Source organism: Cinclus cinclus, chromosome 2 (genome assembly GCF_963662255.1).
Source record: "Cinclus cinclus chromosome 2, bCinCin1.1, whole genome shotgun sequence".
NCBI lineage: Eukaryota > Metazoa > Chordata > Aves > Passeriformes > Cinclidae > Cinclus > Cinclus cinclus.
This window is the reverse complement of record NC_085047.1, coordinates 42,760,529-42,782,901: the sequence shown is the minus strand read 5'-3', so window position 1 is coordinate 42,782,901 and position 22,373 is coordinate 42,760,529. Positions and strand designations below refer to the sequence as shown.

The 22,373-nt window shown below is 36.6% G+C and overlaps 1 protein-coding gene across 4 annotated transcripts in view; it reads right to left on the bottom strand.

The window, feature by feature from the left end:
• Positions 1 to 22,373, bottom strand: part of YAP1 (Yes1 associated transcriptional regulator) — an 82,471-nt gene that overhangs the window by 17,717 nt on the left and 42,381 nt on the right. For 3 of the 4 annotated variants that reach the window (XM_062514491.1, XM_062514497.1, XM_062514502.1), the window contains exons 3-4: positions 17,153 to 17,268; positions 8,738 to 8,851 (exon numbers count right to left, since the gene is read on the bottom strand). In XM_062514491.1, the coding sequence (XP_062370475.1) occupies positions 8,738 to 8,851; positions 17,153 to 17,268 (230 nt within the window). The remainder of the gene's footprint in view (positions 1 to 8,737; positions 8,852 to 17,152; positions 17,269 to 22,373) is intronic. The other variant, XM_062514507.1, reaches the window with a different exon arrangement.

Sequence of the window (22,373 nt, the reverse complement as noted above, 5' to 3'; positions counted from 1 at the left end):
AATGATCCTGACATGCACAGCTCTTTTCAAGTATTTTGAATTCAAAGGCGAAGAGCTGCATTTTATCTGTTAGCTAGGACTCACCAGTTTCTAATGCATCCTGTTCCTTACCTTCCATGGCTATGGAAAGCATTTTAAATAAGGGGCTCTGCACCCACACAGCGGAGGCTGCAAAGACCTCACAGGCAGAACAGGAACAAACAAGTCTTTGTTTCTAGAAGAGGGGGATTTGAGGGAGGAGGAGGGGCAGACAAGTTAAAAAACACAGGCAACTTAAGACAATAAAAAAGATCTTGTCCTAAAATATTGCTTCACAGTCTGCAGAACACAGCCAATTGTAATTGCTGCAAAACCTTTTTGAGAAAATTACTCATCTTCAAATGCTATACATTAAATGTTCTACTGTCAACAGCAAAAATGCCTCTTCCATACTGTACTGTACCAGACAATGCCTGACAATTCCTGAAAAAAATTTAGACTGCTGTCTACATACATGAAAAAAACCAAACAACCAAAAAGCAAAAAACAAAACCAAGAGAGAGAAACAATTACCATGCATTGGTGCTAGAGAGAAAAGGCCAACCAAGTTTTAACAACTCAAACATAAAAGGGCAATTTCTCTCCAAAGATCCTCTGCCAGTTGAAAATCCCAAGTCCCAGGCAGTGTCAGTTTGCAGTAACAGAGCACCTCTCCCCTATGCAGAATTACATGAAGAGATTGAACCCTTAATTATTAGTAGACACAGCTGAATGTTTGACATTGTTTCTTTCCTACTTATAATTTCATCCTTTCAAGTAAAACCTAGTTTTAATCCGCAAATTCAAACATATTATTTAGTTGAACAAACAACAAAAAAGTTCAGGATGCCAGCATATACTAGCTGAGTGTCCTTACTAATAGTAATCAATGTTTTCACTGGGGCAACTAAAAAAAAAAAACAACAAAAAACCCAAAACCAACCAAACAAAAACAAACAAACGAAAAAAAAAAATCCCAACAAAACAACAACAACAAACCCCCCAAAACAAAAACAAACAAACAAAAAAACCCCAAACTTGTCCAGTTCAACTTCATGTTGAAACTAGACAGCTTATTGTGCATCATTTTTGGCTACAGACCGGTTTTTACCTGGTGCTAGCTTGCAACACATCAACAAAGGCAAAAATCCTCTTTGATTACATTTAAAAGAGCTGTGAAGAAAAAAAAAAAACAAACTACCAGCAGGATTTGAAAGAGTCTCGGAAGTAATAAAAACATGTTCCAGGGGGCTTTTTAAGAAAGGCTTGGTACAACAACTTGTTGTTTAATCAAGGATGTAAGTCATGTTTCTGGATTGTATTCTTTATAATGTATTGCTATGCTACTCTAAGGAAATCCCAGTCACAGTTTCATACTGCTGTTGTTATAAAACAACCTAAAAATTAGCACAGTAAAATATTCCATTGCTTTCAGTTTCTGATTAATCTGACAATCCTGGATCTTAAGAGTATGAGGGAAAGCACAAACAGACTTTTCTCTGGGCTCATTTTGCTGCTTTAAGTGCACAAACAAATCTTAGTGTATTAGGCAAACAGAAATATTCACAGACTCCTGAGCTGAACCTTTGGTTAAAGCAAAATATATCCAATGAAAATACTATTACAGAATCATGTCCAGACTACAGATTGGGTACTCTGCATATATCAACTAGTTTAATTCAAATTAAATTAGTATTTTTCTTTTTTTTGTTTTACTACCACTATCGCACCTGCTGGTTAAAACAATATAAATTAAGTTCCTTTTTTTTTTTTTTATAAATCTGCCTTTTTTTTTTTAAGTCTTTCTGTATTGTCAAATGTAGATGTGCAACAGCCGAGCTGACCAGAGCACCATTAAGACTCTACAGCAAGTACAGACAGACTCTTGAATCACTGGTAACTAAACCAGAGTAAAAAGCTGTGTCAGTTCTTTTCACCCCATAGCAGTAAACAGCAGTATTTATAAAGCACTTCCACTCAGTGCATGCCAGTTTCAGAAGAACTGTAATATTCTGTTGAGCCAGAATATGATACTCACCAGTAAAGTAAGTTAAGTAAGCAGCTTTTAGAAACTTCTGCTCAGTGTACACATAAAAACCAAAACTCTTTAAATAATGGGCTCTTACTGAAACTCTATATAACTCCTTTTCACCTTTTAAAAATAAATCAGTTTTAATTTTGGAAAGCTAATCAAGTTTTAAATTACTTGACTTACAGAATGCAACTGACACTGTAAGTATTAGCACTCCAGAGCCATATAAGACACACTGCATTTGACAGATTATGAGAAGAACCCTGAACTAATGGTATTTAAATTTAAATTCTATATATAAAATACTGAAGACTACAGTAAGTGCAGAAATCTGAACTCACCAAGGCCCCATGTTTGTCCACTGACTCTAGCAAAAACATGCTTCATGAAAGCTAGTCCACATGCTAGATCAAAGTTTAATCAGCGAAGAGTCTACTTAAGACTATTAGCTGTGAGCAGTTTCACTGTTTAATCACCACATAATACTTCCTGGGTAAACTAACCAAAAGACATGCTTCTTTACAACCTCTTATAAAAGAATATGATAATTTTTTTTGATGCAGGTTTACCTTTGAGTGGAACAAACCCTGCACATTTCATCTTTTTTAAAAATTTCTGTCTAATGGGCTTATGCCCATGAGAAATGATTAAACAGAAATTACAAAATCCAGAAAAACTACCATAAAAAAACCCCAACATTATATTGTCAAGAAACACTTCTGTATATAAGAAACTGCCAACATGTTTCAATTCAAAGACAAAAAACCTGGTGTATCTTTGAATTTAAGACCATATATGAGTAGATATAGACTACATAATTACTGCATGCATATATAGTTAGGTTACAGATAATGAATCATATTCAAAACAATCCACCTTCAACTTTTAACAGAGTATGCTCATTAACAGAGAAGTGCAAATTGCTGTATTAGAAGGATATGGTGGAAAAAGTGTCCCTGTTAGGAGTGCAGTTTCACTATCACAGCTGCTTAGCACAACACTGCAAGCATGCATTATTTTTACTGGCACCCAGACATCATTAGCAATAAATCTCTTTTCTCAAACAGGATTCAATTACTCTGAAAACAAAACAAACCCCAAAATAGATATAAACTTACATAAGCCTAATGTGCTGATAAATTCTTAAGAAAAGTGTGGGTTTCTCTTTTATAGTCTAAAAATATTCTACCTAAAGTGGGTAACTGCATCCTGACAATACTTGTGGACTGATTTAGTGATTTCTTCAGTGAACTAAAGAAGCAACAGCTAAGAGGTATAAATACATTGGGCTTTCAAACAAACCAAGATTTCACTTTCTGACTTTATCGTACACAAAAAGTAATTATTTATCATCATTACCATAAGGAAGCACCTGCCTTTCATAAAGGGATGCTTACCAGTGAAATTTCTTCTGCCTCTGCAGATTCGCAGCAGGCTTTGACAGAAGTCACTGGTTCACTGAAAACTGATATTGCCTCATCTGTACACATCTCCAACACACATACCATAATACAGAAGTCTTTACCCCACCCTAAGGGATGTCTTGAAACTGTTCTTTTGGAAAAACAGAGACAGGGAAGTGAAAAATCTAACACCACTAGACCTTTTTAGATGAATCAAATCCTCTTTCATTTCACAGAGTATGCAAAGAGGATATGCCACTGCATTTGCAGATCAAAACCACTTGTGGTTCATGCTCTGCTTTTTGGGCAAAAAACTGAAGGCAGATCTGGAACTTAAGAAGTCTAAAATGCTACTACGATCAGATACAAGGTCTGGGTTTATTTTTTTTTTTTTAACTGACTAGACAAAGGCCAAACCCCAGTTTTCCAATCCACAGTTACAGTTCCATCATGTACAAAAATTTGCAACTTGAAAGGCTTTTACAAACTAATTTGAAGGAACACATATTAAACAAAGTTCTAGACACGTAAGAAATAAGAAAGCAACGCTATGGAATACCTCCTTTTAATTTCTGATATTTAAGAATTAGCAGATGCTCTGAATCTTAAGCTTTTAATTGAATTTCAAGCTTGTTGTGTGTTTGCTTGCTTTATGTTTAAACAGAAATTATAAATACATGTTTTGATAAAATGTACATTTTACTACAATGTTTCTGAGCAAGCTCTTTTCACTTTTTCATGGTGCAATGTATTTATAGTACAAAAAAAAAAGGAAGCAGAAAAACCTGGTGTGCAATCTTTATAATCATACTGTCATCATCAGTTTTATTTCATTTTCTAATTATGTAGTCAAGCAGCTACTGTACACAGAGACCCTATGGCCCTTTACATGATGGTATTAAATACAGTCTTGCCTTACCTTTCCCCCTCACCCAAAATTTATGCAGAACGTCAAAGAACATTAACATTATCTCTAAGTGGGAATGATAAAGTCGTAGCAGTGATTTCAACCTGAGGTCACATATTTTGCTTCATACCCCATGAATGCAGCTCCAAGAACTGAAAGACCAGAAGGAAAGAGACTGGGAGTGTGCAACACTGGTATGACCACTGGTTACAAGCCTTTAAAACCCAAGTTTAGAATAAAGTAACAAGGAAGCTGAAACAATATCTTGTTTTATTCCAATCCCTACAGACACTTGCCTGACTACTCTACTGGAGTAGTAAGGTCTCCACATCAAACTTAAAACAGCAGAAACATGGAAATCAACTGCCAGTTTCTAGTATTTTCCCATTCCAACTTCATCTTTGAATTTAACCTATCAAGCAACCTCAAAGGGCAAATCATTTAAGGTTGCATTTCAAAACCACGTCCTATCATTGTCAAACTTAAATAAGAGTTAAAATCCCTTTAGTGGTTTTTGATGCAAAAGCCAATTCTTGGAAACAGCAAAAAAGCTGAACATTCTAAAATTTCAACTCATCCTAGGAAATTTGATTTTATAGGAAAAGCAGATGTTCTTCTATTTCACCAACTCCAGCTACTCTGAATGCATAGCTGACCTGCTTCCTATCCAGATGTTGAGTATCAAGAAAACGCATTATGCTATCTGAAAGGCTTAAAAACAATCAGCAAGATCTGTGAAGAATAGAACAACAGCAGAAAAGTCAAAATGGTCCAAAAGGCAAGTTCAACCTGACAGTCCAATTCCCTCAAGGAAAAAAACCCTTTAATAAATTAAAAAAACCCCAAAAACCCAAAAAAAAAAAAAAAACCCCCCAAAAAAATGCAAAACAAACAACAAAAAAAGCAACCCAAGGCAAATGGAAGCATCTTTCTACAAGGCCTACCAGGACACTGAGAAGGTAGGACAGCATGTTTTTACCAGATGCTCCACTAGACAAGAATCCTGCTGACACAGGCCTAAGGACCAACCCCCTCCCATCCCCACTCCTTTGATCCCATGTCATCTTTTTATGACTGTCTGTGCTTGGCATAAAAAGACCTTCCTTTCATAGATCTTTCTGATATTAAACTTTGTGAATTGCCCTAACACAAAGCTGTTTTAAAGTCACATTCGTAGACTTGGAGGATGAAAGTCTGAGCCACAGGACTTCACTGACACTTAAGTGGTGTAGCTGAAGACCTCAAACCCATTTCAAAGATGTTAGACTCGAATTTTGGAACTAAGTTCTCATCTTCAACTTGGAGCACTCAAGTTTTAGACCCAGCCTACCCCACAGCTATTCTGACAGAGACTCTTTTCTGATGCATTATTTCTAAAAGCCTGCTCCAAGACAAGAATACATACTAACTACATTCTTTTATTTTCTTTTTAAAAGCATAAATGCTATACCAAAATGCCCTGTATACCAAGTCAGTCCACCTAAAATAAATTTTCCAACTGATTCTCCTTCCCCTCTCTCTTTTCTACCCATAATAATGGAAAATTCCAATCACTATTTAAAAAAGAGCTGTATCCACACTTACTAGAGAAAATAAAGATGAATGCAAAGCTTCCATCTGATAAGGAGCATACAGAGACTTACTTAAAGGCTGTCTCCCTGGAAGCTGGGAATTCAGAAGCAATAAGGGCAAAGACTTCATACCTTCTGCTTCTGAATACTGGAACAGAGGAGTATGTTTGCACATACCATTCAAGAGCTTTGTTTTCTTCAATGGTTCTTAAGATTGGTGAAAGTGGCAGACAGAGAAATTAATTCCCCCTTCATTTTCAATCACCATTAGCATCACTGTAATAACCAAAAGCTTCAACAAGACAAAGATTAATTCATCCTGCTTCTGGAAGTATTAGTAGTCAAAAATATTGAAAAACCAAGCCCTTATATAAAAGCACAGAGACAGAAAAGGGTATGGTCATCCTCTGGGGTAAAATACCAACAGAAGTTTTCAACCTATATTAAGCACAGAAAGGTAAACTTCTGAGTCATTCACATGCTATTTAGGGTCACAGCACATATTTGTCGAGGATGTCCATATGGTAAATAAATGCAAGGCTCAGTAATTTAACTCTGTCAAAGAGATTTTTTTTCTTTTTGACTGGAGTGACTTAAGGAGGTTGCAAGTAAAGCAACAGGAATAGAATTTTGCATTTTCTTGGCTCAAATGATAAAAACATAAACCACAATACATTGTGTATAACTTAGGTTTTCAAGGAAAACTCCTTCAAGCTCAACAGCAGCTAGCAGCTTGTCTCTATTTGCTGTCACTCTAGATCAGAAGAGCCCACATGCTTTTTTTGCCTTTCCTGCCCCTTTCAGTTACACTTGAGTTCTTTGACTGAAAAGGTCTGGAACAGATTAAAAGTCCGACCACAAAATAAAGAGCCTTGGCATGTACTCAAGCCTGTCTGGGATACACATACACAGTGGGCCCAAAAAGGGAAGCTATGCAGCAAGAAACCCTTAATCAGTCTTTTGGACATTTCTAACTTCTTTCAGTTTAACTGCACGGCCTTAACATTTGATGGAGTTTCAGTATGCACAAGACAAGCAGCTTTTGACCTTACAATTGGACCACTCTATTTACAGGAATACAAAATAGTTGTGAAAAGCAAGATTCATCTCACTCACAACCTCTGTCCATTAAGGCATTTTCCACAGCCCTTTTTAATTCTAGTTCATCTTTGGAAACTATAAAGTAATGCACATAAAGAAAAACAGATATCCTGCCAGATTACCTGAGTAAATATAATTGCAAAAGACAACAGTGATTTTCAAAATGACTGCTTCCTTTTCAGCTTTATTCACATACTAAGTAATTGTGAAGTTGCAAATTACCCACACACTCCTTTTGCAACATGCAAACAGGTCTGTAGCTCTGGCTGGTGTTAAAGCCAGCATGGACATTTGCCAAAGCTGACACCCCACCTTTGGGCTCAAGTTGCATAGTGGTTCAACCTGTCTACAAACTGGTGAGCAGTTTATAAACAGAGTGTGACAATCTGGCCTTCTCCATAAGAGTAAATGGATGTTGCAAGTAAGCACTCAAGCCTACAGACCAAAAATGAAGAATTTCTAACAGACATTTCAGGGAAAAAAAACCAAAAAAAACCAGAACAGTGACTGTTGAGTTTTGTAGCTCTGTATTTATATGGCATTCATGGAGTTAATGCCTCTCCCAAAAGGGGCCCACAGCTGTTGTTAGGTCAACCCCTGTAAAGCTTCAAAGGTTTTGCATCCCCTCAGCCTGACCTACTCAGTGATCTGCACACTGTTTTCATTTAGCTGCATTGAGTCCAAAAGTAAAGCCTGAAAACCACAATGATCTCTTCTTCATTTTTTCTTTTTTTTTCTTTTTTTTTGTTTACTCCTACTGCTTTTCCATGGCTCTGGAAAAATAACTAAAATCCAAAGGAGTTGAAAATAGTAAGTTCTTGGGAAAACAAATCAAGGGCAAGCTAATAAGGCTGACACACACAGGTCATGGCTTTACAAAAAACCAGAAATTGTAATGCCATATTAAATTCATCACTTGGACAATCTAAGAAAGTAGTTGAGAGTCTTCACATTATATGTGATTTCTATTCATAGTCATCAGTGCCAATACTTTATTGAAAAGTATGCAGTCCTGCTCTTCATACAGACCAAAAACATTACTGAGAAAAATTACATAAAAGTTCTGTTTTGTTGAATTTCTCCATCTAGACTTTACACTTCTTCTCCATTCTAGTGATCATTAATTTACTATTTCTACTTCCAGTATTACATAGTTTTTACCCCACAGAAAGGTTATTAAAGTAGGAGCAACAAAACTAACAATTCCTTATCATATTGTTTAAAACAGAAAGTTTTGTTATGATAATCACAGTGACAAGCTGGAATTATAAGCTGGTATATGTTTCAAGTGTACTTAAATAGCATGAACTATTATTTGACAATGCCCTCTTAAGATAGCACTAAGGAAAGTAAATATTTGTTTATGAATTAAAAGATTCTTCCGTGGTGAAGTGTTGCTAATTTAAAGGGACGAGAGAGCTTGACTGAAACTGTCCCAATAAGTTACTTCTGAATGTCACCACTTTAGGGAACTGTATGGATCATATGGCAAAATACCAACCCGTAGCATTAGAAATTTGGGTAACATACAGTCCTGAAGGATATAAGCTAATAGTTTTTATCTTTAAAAAAATCTTTAAATGAGGCCTCTATAAATCAAAATATGTTTTAATTGTACTATAAAAAGTTTTCAAAATATGCCTAGAAAATTAAAGTTGAATGAATTGAAGCAAATCAAGAATTCTGAATTGAGATGAACTTTTACCAAAGCGTGGGTCAAGCCTTGGGTCTAGCCAAGATGTGGTCTTGTTCTTATGGTTTATGTAGTAAATTTCTCCATCCTGGGTCATAGCTTGTTCCCATCCATCGGGGAGTGGGCCTGCAATATAGAAGGAAGGAGTTGATGGCGGGCTCTTGTTTGCTCCAGCTGAAATTGATCTAAAAAAAATTTTAACATTTTACATATATAACAGTACATGAAACAGAAGAGTTTCAAGCTCATTTCTGGGATTAAGTGAAAAGAAGTGCTGGGTGGGAAACCAAGGAACAGGAAACACTTCTATCATTTTATTTAGGATTTGGACTTCAATTTTCAAACTTGTTTGCATCCTTTCATATGCTTTTAACACATCATTCTGCTATAGCATTCTAGTAAAAAACCAGCAATAAGTCAAGCCTGCCAGAATGAAACCAGCATGAGCACCAGGAAAAAGAAGCATAGAATAATTCTACCTGTCATAGGAAAGTTTATCTACTGATTAAGACACAGCAGCAGCAACAAGCTAACACTGAAGAGATCCTGAAATTTTCCTGTCTTTCACAATTAGAAAAAGAGGTGACAAAGCTCATTTCCCCTTTACCTCATACTCTAACTTTCGGTGAAAGCATTCAAGGCTTAAGCAGACAAAAATGCAAACCTGAAGAACAAGGCAGGCAAAAAAGCAGTGACAAAGCAAAGGCAAGAAAACACCATGAGCAGCCACAAAGACACAATGCTATGAACAGCAGTGCAACGCCTCCACAAGCAGAAAGCACATACAGGAAAAACTACTTCTAGAAAATGGTCAAAGGGAGGTAATGATGTTGTGGAGTCCACAGCTGATGTCTGAGCACAGAGCCATACGAGTAATTCCCGTATGTTCCCATCGACAGCTTTCAAGAAACTACCTTTCATTCCCATACAGTTCTTAAACCCCTCATTCCCATCTCTATATGATCACATTCACCCATACTTTACTTAGATTAAAAACTATTTAAAAAAAAAAATTATACTTATCCTATCTGGCAGGTGCTTTACAAATACATGGTTTTGAATTTTTATGTTCACACTGACATGGACTTTTAAAAACATCTAAATTAGATAAAGTTAAGATCTTCCCTGTATTTTAGATTTAAGTACAATCCTCAAATTATTGACATACACAACAAAAGATTCACTACATGTTAACAATGTACAAGAAATGATAACAAAACCTGCTGTAGCAGCAAGCCATTGTATTTCAAGTTCTTCTACTCTTCTTCAGTGTAATACAGCAATACAACAGCAGAAGCCATCTGGCTGTTAGACTTGGACTAACAGATTATTCTGTATAATGTAAGATACACTAAGTATACACAAACAGCATTATTTCATACATGCGATTCAGATATACCCAAAAATATGCATCTATCTGATAAATGTCTACTATATCCATCTTCAAACTACAATAGCTCTTGACTATAACTTTGTCCTGAAGCTATGCTCCTGCTGAAGAATTCAGTCTAAAGCTGGGAGGAGAGGTGGGTAGGATAGATTTGTTTGCTTAATCTCGGAAGATGTTCTTGGAGAAATGTCAAAAAGAGTGAAAAAATAATTCAACTGCATTCCAGTAATATCCCAAGGCATAACCAGGACAAGAATTTCTTACCGTGGTCTCTGAAGATCCCTTGCAAATTACATTTCTAATTTAAACTTTAATTTCATTCAGAAAACAAAGCCTTCTCTAATAACGTCACCACTCCATCATTAGAACTACAGATTTTCAAATGAGGAAAAACAGTGAACACTAGACATTTTCTTCCCACCTCTAACGCTCACAAGCTATAAATGTTGCCTACAAGTAATAAATACCTTAGCTTTTATCAGAAGCTAGTGAACAAACAGGCGAGAAAGAGTGACAATACTGCAAATAATTCTTAAACCCTAACCTATTCACTGTACAAAATGACTTTGATGGAGAAATGAAAGCTCCAGCGCAAAGAATGCTGTATTTTGTTACCATACCCAAAGACCAGCCAGCTAATCAGTGAGATTTTTTTTTTTATAAAACTGGGGCACAGGAGCACAGAGACATGCACTCCATCATCCAAGCGTAGAAGCCAACGAAGAACCAAAGCCTCTCCTTTACTGCTGAGCCAAAACACTAGCCATGCGGGCAGACCTTCTCACTACCATCCTCCTCAGAGTCCTGTTAAGCCACACATTCCTTGGAGAAACTTGGCAAGAAATTATTTGTGAACTGCAAAGCCAGAAAAACCCTCTGTGGGCCTTTAGGAAAAACAAAACCAGCCCTGGGGGTGTCAGTCTTGCTGAACACTGAAAGCTGTACTGGTCCAGCACGTTCCTTTGCAGCACGTAAGAACGAAACGCCTTTGAAGAAGGCTGCCAGGAGTTGATCAGTCCATCCACCTGGTGGAATAATGCTCCTTACGAGATTCAGTGATCTGATGAGTACTAGCTTACTACTAGAGACAAACCTGAGCAAGGCTCTCTTCCTAAATAAAATGCTCAGCTGTGGAACAGAAAGGCCCATCTGCTCACCTGGCCATCACAGCAGCAAGCCTTCCTTGCTAACTGCCATAAATGACCGTAGAAGCAGAGCTTTTCTCTCTAGAAACATTTGGCATCAATAACTTTCTTCATCAGTAGCTTTCTTCCTTGGACAACAAACTGCTCTTATGTTCTTGCTATCATCCTTACATATTGAAAAGGCAGTTCAAAAACTGAAATTATTGCCTTCTGTAACTCCTGTTTGGTTTTGTAAGTAATTATGAAACTAGAAGACAGGTCTGATTTTCTAAATGGTCACTTGACAAACTCTATTACAGGGAAGTACCATAGGAAAGAATGAAACCCATGCTGAGGAACAGGAGACACACTTGCCCAGAGCATATAGGAAAATTCCTTTGCAATTACATGCCCATTTTGCCCCAAAAGGCTCGACAGGAACAGCATTTTTAGTATTAGATAACCTAAGCCACAAAAGTTAAGTCCTATACTGCTGCTATTCAGACCTTCACTAAAGTTTCCAGAGTTACCTTAGCTCATGTTGTACAGAAACAGTAATACTGAGTCTGACCAAAAGTCCATTTAGTTCAGCCATCTAGCCTGGGGTGATGGACAGATCCTGTTGGTTGCTGAAAGTAGCCCATTTAGTGACTGTCACACTCTATAAACTTTTAAATAAAGCACCAAATACATATGGAGACCTAAAAGGTATAGAGGCTATGAACAGTCACTTGGCTTCCAAGTATGTTTGGCACTGGAACAGGCTCCCCAGGGACATGGTCATAGCCCCAGTCCTGACAGAACTCATGAAGTATTTGGACAACGCTCTCAATGCTGTGACTCTTGGGGATGTCCTGCGCAGGGCCAGGAGTTGGACTCAATGATCCTTGTGGATCTCTTCCAAATCTGGATATTCTGTGATTCTATCACAAGTTATTCATTGGGTCAATTTCCGTCTGCTTACTAAGTGCCAAGATATGTCTTTTACAAGTATCTGTCCAGTGTCCCCTCCAATTTTTGTAAATATTTAGCATAAACAATATCCTTGCAACATTGTCCCCTACTAGCTCTGTTTGGTACCTCCTATGACAATCGAACACTATCATAACTTCAAGTTTAGAATTCTATGGAATTATTTGCACAGGGAGACACAACCCTTCCAGGTAGGGAACTCAGCCAGCACTGAGCACTTTTAAGGACAAAGTTACCAAAAAATTAAATTCTAATTTCCAAATGTAAGCCATCTTTACAGAACTACTGACAAGCCACACCTCTGTAACTAAAAATTTATATAATGGAGTAACTTTATATAAATAACATGTAATTTTGAAAGCCTGTGTGGATGTTTCTGGTGCATGTCTCTACTTTTTATGAGGTTTTTTTTTTAAACATTCTCATATGCCATGGAATCCAGAATGCAAAGCAGAGCTTGCTGCTGGCAGATAGAAAGCAACTGGTAGAATAACATGAGCAAAAATGTAGCAGAAATTCAACCTACTCTGGGATCAGAAGTGAATCTTGCAAGACTCTACAGTTCCTAACACTAAATTTTAAAACAAATGTAAACAAAGACATATTTTATCAATAGGTCAATGCATGTAGGAGGGTATCTGTATCTATCTACCAACTGAATATGCATGGACAACCTAGTAACTAGAATACCTACGTTCAACAACAGGAATCACCTTCACCTAATACAAACACTGATCTCTAAGACCTTTCTTAATCTTTCTCTGTGAAAGCTGAACTTTTTCCCTTCAGCCACTGTGGTTCTAAAACTTCCAAAAATTATATCAAAGTCTACAAAATTTACTTAAAGTACACCTTTAGCCTGTCAAATTAGCATAAAAAGACACTATTTAAAAAGGGGTAGGCTTTGCAGATGAAGAAATAAATGAACATTACTGTCACACAGATACTTAGAAACTCGTATTTCGCAATTGTAGTGTTGACTGTAGTGCTGACTATATATAAAACAGGATCTTGTAGTATGACTGTCTACACAGGAGCAATATGCAACTGAAGTGAGCAAGGATCTAAGAGAAGAGCTAGAACTTGTTTTAGTAATTGGCATATTCCTTCCTGCCTTCCTGCCCCCGGAGAGTTGTGAATTCAAGTGTTCATTTTCATACCAACATTTAACATGGCACTACAACCCTACCTTAAGAGACAATGGAATTATACCATGTTTACAGACTTTCACTGGAAAACTCAGTTCAAAACTGCCACATAACAATGAAGACAAAAGAGGACAAAGACACAGTCTGCTCCAAAGCAAATTATCTAAGGTCTATGTGCAAGCAGAAGAGCCTATATTATGCAGTGTTGTCAAGCATGATTCAAGAATGATTCTGGAAGTAAAAGTATCTGAAGAACAGAAGTATATAAATACAATTATCCCATCTCTGTTGTATCAACTGTAATTGTATATGAAACAGCCACTGTTTATTTTCAAATGTGTAAATTTACCTCAGTAGGAAACGTATAGGAGGTGCACCTAAGAAGAACAATGTACTATTACTACTACCTTTTTGTTTGTTTTAAATCAACACAGAAGAAACTATGTTATTTTTTCTGTTCTTCCTGTTTTCCTTTAGGGGAAAAAATGGTTAGAAACATAGTGCAAAAAAAATCAGAACAGTCAGAATGAATTTTTATATACATGTGGCATATTTACAAGTAACAGTCTTGTTTACTTTCCACTATCGAAGATGGAATCCTATTTCACAGATTAACCAACAAATGCCATCTAAAAGACCACTGTGCTCCTTCTCTGCATACATATGGCCCAAACTATTTTAATTGATTACATGTAGTAAGCTAAGTTAAGAAAGCCTCTGAGACAAAAACCCCCTCAGTTTTCACACACTGATGACTTCCGAGAAAGGATGTAGCTAACTAACATTCATAGAATAACTCATTCACAAAAAGCATGCCTGGAACAGATCAAGCTGGTTCAAATGTCCATTAACTTCCTTGAAGAAACGTAATTTGCAGCAAGATACCTGGGTTCTCATCCAGTCTTCACTATCAAAAGAGATGGAATTTCTTAAGACAGATAACCTAAAGGTTTCAATGTCATGCTAAACTACATCTTTCCCATTTTTATGCTTTAGCAATCTTTTGACTTGCCCTTATCACATCTTTCCTGAGTTGTTCTTCTCCTATTTATCCAAAGAAGACAACGGGTTTATCTACAATATGCACACATCAGCCTTGAGAGTTCTCGTCTCTCTCTGCATCTTCAGTTTGTTTTCCTGTTGTTAATTCTAGCTAATGCCAAGAACTCGAATTCTGGCTAAATGGTTAAAACTTCTAAAGTCTCAAGACAGCTCACAGAAATCTCTCTTACATTTCAGCACAGTAACTTGACTTACAGGCTCCTGCAGCAGTACACTAGAACTTGGACAGTCACTTTAACAGCTAAAATTAACAAGCACCATACAAGGTATATACAGAAAGGAATATATTCTCCTTTGTGGCATTTCAGACACTTTTCTGCAACTCAGTGATCTCCAGCTGTCACAATACTTACACTAGTTTTTTCCTAAAATCTGTCATGAAAGGCTCTCATGCACTAGGATATGTTTCACTGCCAGCAATATTTCATAACAGGAAGCTTCTTGTCTTAAAGGTCTCAACTTGATTTCCCAGTTCTTGAGGATGAATACCCAAATTAGAACATTAAGCAGTCTTAAATCTGAGTGCCAACATCATGACTGTAAGTTCCACTGTGCTGAAGTGGTACACAGTTACTTGACTTTTCCATTTCTCTCAAAGATTATTCAAGAGGCTACCAAGGAAGCATAAGCTACCATGAACTCAGTAATAAAAAGTAACAAAACTAGGTATAAGGGACTTCAGTAAAAACAAATTTAAATTACAGTCATAATTTAAAATTAGTACATAAGCATTTGCCAGATGAAGCATCAGAAACAGAATCATAATCATATCCAATAAATGCAGGTTTGGTATTATTTCATTCAAAGCAGACTTCTGTTGATAGCAAATAGGAGTAAGCAAGTTCATCCGAAGAGCCAGTTTCAAGTCACACTACCTCAACTGACTTAAATTTAAAAAAACTTAACACCACATAATGTGGTGCAGTACACAAGAGTTCTGACTCCTTCATGCACTTTATCAGATTCAGAGTACTGGGGGAAAAAAAGAAAATTTCCCAGGATTTTCAGTTGATACTCAACACAGTATCATCTGTGAAATTAATAATAAATGCTTGATGAACTTGTATCCAAGTAGGTGCTTTCTCAAATCCCAAGATAACCCACTTGCACATTATAACTGTTCTTTATTGCATGAACAACAATATCTATGCAGCATCACTCATATCAGGCAATTTAATGTAAATTCTTCATGTTCTTTTAAAAATAATCCTTGTGTCCAGATTGGTAGCTTCTTTTATCACCCTGTTACAATCCAACAGTACATTTTTTTGCTAAGGACCCTTCATTTCTTTCTAAGTACATAAAGTGAGTCCTACTTTACTACCAGTATTTTTTCCTGTCAATTCTTGGTACAACAGAAGGTTTGAGGAGTTAACTTAAAATACAGAATTCATGTCAATACCAAAACAGCAAGCATCTGGTTTTAGTACAAATAAGCAAAAAGGCAGGACAGACGAAGGGAACTGTTTCCTTTCTCCTATTCTCCCTCCTTAAGCAGTGTCCCTGCAAAAACATGCCACCTCTATTGCTGCAGGTTTCCTGGGATAAATTTACAGGAAAAATAATCACACTATTTTATTTTCACATCCGAGCCTGAGACCTTAATTGTTGTGAATCACGACTTCCTGAACTTGAACAGGACTCATTTGTTTCAGGATAATCCAGCCTCCTGGCCTAGCCAGCAAAAAGTTTGATTAACTTCCCCTCTAATACTCAGTCATGAACGGCACAGTTTGGTCACGCCTGTTAATCTTTAGGTATTGTCTGCAGCACATGAATTGCAGCATGAAACAAAGCTGTCTAAACAGACCACAAAAAGCAGCACCAGAGAATAACCCTTGGGAAGTACAGGAACAGCAGACACACACAAAATACAGTCAGACTGTGAGAAAATAAATATAACATGAACCTCAGTGACAGACAGGAGGTGACAAAGCAAGAGGAACACCAAGCACTCAAACTAGCATGACAACAAATCTATCTGCTTGCTCTCTGCATAATCAGATGAGAGAGCTCTGAAAACATACAGTAGATTCCATAGCAAGAACAAGAACATTTTACTGCTGTCTACTGACAGCCCCCCACCAGGCCAGCTGAAAAACAATTCTATATTCCAGGAAAAGACATCAGACTTCCCCAGCTAGAGCAATAATGACCATGATACTGCATTTTGGATATAATAGGAACACAAAAGGAAAATCAAAACACCTCTCCTTCAAAACAAGATTTTCAAGGTATTTGCTTGATCCATTTAGGGAGGACAGGAAAAACTTGTATGTTCATATTAAATATTGGAAATGCAAACAAATGGCAGTATACCATGTCTAGTCAGTGAGCAAACAGAGTCAGAAGAACACTGTGAAGCACAAAAGCTTTCATGTAAATTGAGATTAATTTAATGGAAATTCCTAAATTTAACAGTACTTCCTAGTCAGAAGAAAATAGACAAAAATTCTGCTTCCTTAAAGTTTGAACCATTCATTTGAAAAAAATAAAAATACAAATCAAAGAACTGTATACAGTGTACTTTCTATTGACAACATAAATATTATAAAAATTCTCTTGCTTCAACTATTAGCCTCTTGCTTGATGAAGCAGGCATCAACAAATTTAAAGTTTTAAACCAGGATAACTAGAAGAACACTTATCAAATCTGGACTCCTTCCCCCCTGATTACAATAGCTTGTGATTTACTTGCATGATCTTTCTCATAAATGCAAATTTTGCTTACCTGATGCCGAGTTCATAATGTTCTGCTGCACAGAAGGACTGGTGGGAGCTGTAACATTCATCTGGGAAAGCATGGCCTTCCTAGGATCTTGCCATGTTGTTGTTTGATCAATGTGACTAAGACAAAACAAAGGAAGAGTTAGGACAGTCATGCATTCACAACAATGACCTGCTAGCACAGAAAGTTTAACAACAAAAGATTAAGCCTGCCAACAACAGCCACATTCAAAACCAAACACGAATTGCTTGGATTCTGTCCAAGCATCACTGTATGTCAGATTCTCAAACCCTCGCCCTGGCCACCACCACTTTCCCAACCAACAGCTGCAGCAATCAGAGCCAGAGCAATGGTGAGATAAAGTTCATAATGAATACCATAATCTAAACTGTTGTACCATAACTAGATGTTGTACCCTTGAACTTAAAACTCATTTCCTTCTCTCTTTGATCAGTTATTTGCCATTTTAAAATACGACTTCACAGATTTTCAAACCAAGCCAGTTATGTCTGGAATCTCAAGCATAGTCCAGTACCTTGGCATGATGAGTTCATATTCAGGACCTAGGGAGTGGTAATGAACTGGCTAGCACACAATCATTAGTCCTCCCAAACGTTTTGTGCATAGACGACCGCATCCTCAGACTATCAGACAGGCTACTCTCCTCCCCACTCCCACCTGAACAATCTGTCCACAGTAGCTGAAGTAACCAGTCACACTAAAGCAGTAATGTGAAAGGTATGTACAGCTGCCTTTCAACTTCATACGAAAAGATGAGTACAGTGGGACTATCAAATAACCCACCCAGCTCCCTGCAAAACTTTGGAAGCTTAGATTTCTCTGTTTTGAAAAAAAAAGGTGAGTATATTCATGGCTGCCATTCACAGAAGTATTCAATTCAATAAAAACACAGAAGTGTAATGAATCATTATTTTACTTTTGGAATATGTGATTAGCATGCTTTGTTAATGAGCAACAAATGCAGTCTATTCATAACAAGCATCAACATTGTCTTGACACCATTAAGCAACACTGCTCTGAGAAGTACACGGGGACAAAGATACAACTCCAAATGCACATGAACACTGACAACAAAATTTGTTATCCAATCATTTAGAACTGCTATCAATTAAAAATTATATTCAGATATTGTTATGAATTAGAATCCAGTGCATTATTAACGTGGTACCATTCTTTCCCTAAATAAATTATCCTTGGCATTATGCTTTTCTGGATTACATGGAATGCCCATTTTCAAATAATTCAGCAAAACCACAACAAGTAATGAATTCAGAAGAACATAAAATGAGGCAGTAGTCACCAAAACAATTACTTATGTCAAATCACTTATCACATTCTAATCTAACCTTCTGTTACAAGGCAGACATACCACAAAATGGCTTTTAAAAAAGTTTTAAGATATGTGTCTTTACCCTCTCTAAACATGCACACAAATAATTCCAGATCAAAGAGTTACAGACACACTATAGTAGGGTCACAATACAGCTCATTTAATACAGTATGTGCTGGTTTTGTCTGGGGTAGAGGTTATCTTCTGCACCATGACTAGTACTAGGCTACATTTTGAATGAACCTGACCTACTTCTGATCATCACACCAATAAATTAAACTGTTTGATGGCTGGGGTTAAACCTCAACAAGGTTTAACCTTTGCATCTTTGGTTGCATATGTTTTCAAATATTCAGCTTCACTGAGAAACATGCCACATACAGCAAGGCTACTTTACTTCTTTTTAAAGCTTATTTATTTATAAAGCATGGTGCAACATAGTACAGACTGCCCTATATATACTAGACTCTACATAAACCTTCATACTGGAGAACAATTTTTCATTTTTCTGCTGGTCAGTTTTGCAAAGAAAACAGGTAAAGATAATACAGATGTAAAAACAGTGCACTGTAATGCTTCATGTGTTTAAATTACTGTACCAGTATGTGCTACTCCTCTCCTACATTTCTGATTTGTTGTGTTTGCTTAACTCAGTTCTGGCAATACTGGAAACTGGGAAAACACCGCTACACCCATAATAATACATTCATGTATTTCCATTCAACTCTTATAAAAATCCATTTAACACTGTGAACTAATAAAATGTAAGGCACATAATTTATAGCCTTTTTTTTATATGCAGTATAGAGTGCAGAGTAAGAAATAGAAGGAAAAATGTTTTCTCCCTGCATTACAGAACCATTTTTACAGTTAACTGTAGAAACATACTCTCACAACATACTCTCAAACAACATTCATCAGTTTTTGAAAACATATCTGAACATGGGACAGAAGAATGGACTATGGAAGAAGCAGTTTTAGATGTACCTCCAATTTTCAGCACAAGGACAGCATTATTGATTCCTCAAGACAGCTTAAGCGTACCTCTTGAAGTACAGGTGATTTTCATATGGAGTTGTTAACATGGCTAGCTATTTTAGGCAGCAGCAGCTTCCAGCTTTTCCCTAACTCAGTATCACTTGAGAAAAGTCAGCATGTTCCTTACGTGACCAAGTGAACTACAGTCAGCGTCTCAGAGCCAAGAGCCATGGAGGAAAGACCTCAGAGTAAGCAAGCTGATTACATTAATATCATAATGACCACATGACTGGTTCAATAAGGCAAATGTTTTTCCCTTCCCACTCAGCTTAGTGCTTCATTACCTACATATCCATTTCCTCTACACCTTCCTTCAAAACCTTTCTCTTCAATCTCTATCAAATCATAGTCCTCATATATGTATCTTTCCCGCTCCCCATCTTGAGTGTTTGAATGCTATGTACTAAGAAACCACATAAAAAACACATCACAACAGAGCAGTTCTTTCCTACAAATTCCAAATAATGCTGAGCACCTGATGGAAGTAGGCAAGTTCCCCACTTACAGGGATGAAATGTTTAAATAAATCCTAGTAGTACATGGAGGAATATAGGACTTAATTTTGTTCCTACTTGCAGCACATGGACCAGGGTAACTTACTATAAACAATGTGTATTTTTAATTATCAAGTTAAGTATTGAAACAGGACATTCTCCACAGGAAAGATATTCCCCTCTGCTTTGAACAGGAGCACAGAAAAGGTCTCAATGGACATAACAAGAACTGATATCAACACTACATTATCTTTCCCTGCATTAAGCAGATTTTTTTCTCAGAATAGCTGAATTACATGACAACTGCCCCAACCCTTACACTGAAGATACATGAGCTTCACATCTCAAAAAGAAACTAGTGTCAACACAAAAGATTAAAAAATGCTAGCAAATTATATGACATCAGTGTAACCTATCAATCAGCCACTATATGTAGTATGTATTAGCAAATTAAAACTTAAAATTCTACCTACTCAGGAACACAAAACATAGCTCTGTACTGTGTGAACAGAACCAAGTGAGTAAATATTCCTGGAATTAAATCAAAATCTCCAGGATAATCAAGCAAGGTAAGACATTTTATTTCACAGAATAAAATCTCAAATCTAATATGTATCTACCATTTATTATTGTTCATTTATGTCCTGGAGAAGCAAAACTTTGTTAAACTGGACAAACTAAGTTTAAACTTTTTTTTTAAAGTTTGTCTTAAACTTAGTATAAACTAAGGAAATCAATTCAGACTGTACCCATAAATGTAGGTCTGTGGTAACAGGCCTTAGAAAAAGGTAAAGCAGCCACATGCTAAGTATTTATTAGCAAAGTTACATCACTTCTAGTATCAAGAAGACTGACTGTTCCAAGACACATCACCTACCATCCTCCACCAACAAGGACTTTCAAAATGCTGTGCATTACGAAGAGTACAAGCTGCATCTCCTTACCCATCCACAAGTACTACAGTCAAATACAAATTATTTGCATTTTGATAAGAACAATTTCAAAGAAAAGAAAAATGTTCTCATTTTATGTACATAAAGAGCACTTCTGCAGTTACTAAGAATCAGAATTTCCAATTGAAAGAAATCTTTAGTGGCATTAAACACTATCACATGCCTGAAGATTTGTCAGACTCAAATTCTAACCTAATTTTGGAGTCTAAGGTTTGAGGTTCGGGTTTGTTGTGGTGGTGGTTTGTTTCTTTTTTTTTGTTTGTTTGTTTTTTGAAGGAGAGGGGTGTTAAATATTTTGATTTGAGTTTTTTTTGTTTGTGTTGGGTTTTTTTTGAAAGTACATTGGAAAAGAATTAGGAGATCTAGAGACCAAAACAAGGAGAAAAATTTACTTTTTAAGAACCCTTTGGACTCTAGTAGACTCATAAAATAACACCATTTTAAAAACGAAGAACTCATCTACCCCTGTACAAAGTGTAATATACCTTTCCATTCATTCTCCAGTTGCAGCACTGAAAAGACATGTACTGTTTTGTAAAAATCCTTGTCAGAAACAAACTAACACAAAAAAGATACTCAAAGAATTACTTAAATGCTCCAAGAAAGGCTTATCTCAAAGGCCTTCAGTTTTGATATTCTGCAGTATGTATTGCAACTACAATGCCCCCTCTGGCAGGTACGCTTTCCAGAGTATGCTGAGAACTTCATTTAGAGTCACCTTATATATGCTACACAATTTGTAATCAGAACTTCCCTTTCACAAAACCAGACCTTAGGACAGACATAATTAACATAAGCAAGACAGAACTGCAAGACTATTTTACTGAAGTGTGCAATCGAAATGTAATGTCAGGAAGAAATGTAAAAAAGAATGAACAGGTATTTTAATCCTGAGTGCCAGATGAACATACTGTATGAAATTTCTGGAACAATAAAAAAATGTAAGAGGTCTGATCTACCCACAAAAGAATAGAGAAGAATAAATAATCTGTTGCTTCTCAGTACATTTGGACATGACTCTTCATGAAAGGACATTTCAAAAATTTAGTCTCAAACACACAGAAAGACAAGTTGCTCTTAAGTGTAAAAGAATCTCTCCATAATGTAATGCTTGTGTTTTAACAATCTAGACAAGACTTGTATTTTATGTCTGTGAGAAAATTATTTTCAGTCCCTAGTGAACTTGAGATGACTAACTTTGGACTTTGGTTTTCAGATTTTTGGGACTGTAAAGAATTCACATTTTATGAAAAGCAAAACATGAACACATACCACTGACCACATCATGACAGACCTCCCAAGGCTGTTGACGTGGCATTGAGTACTTTTTGTTCTGGGGATAGCTAGGAAAGTCTTTGTGAAACATAAGCAAGTGAACAAATGAAACT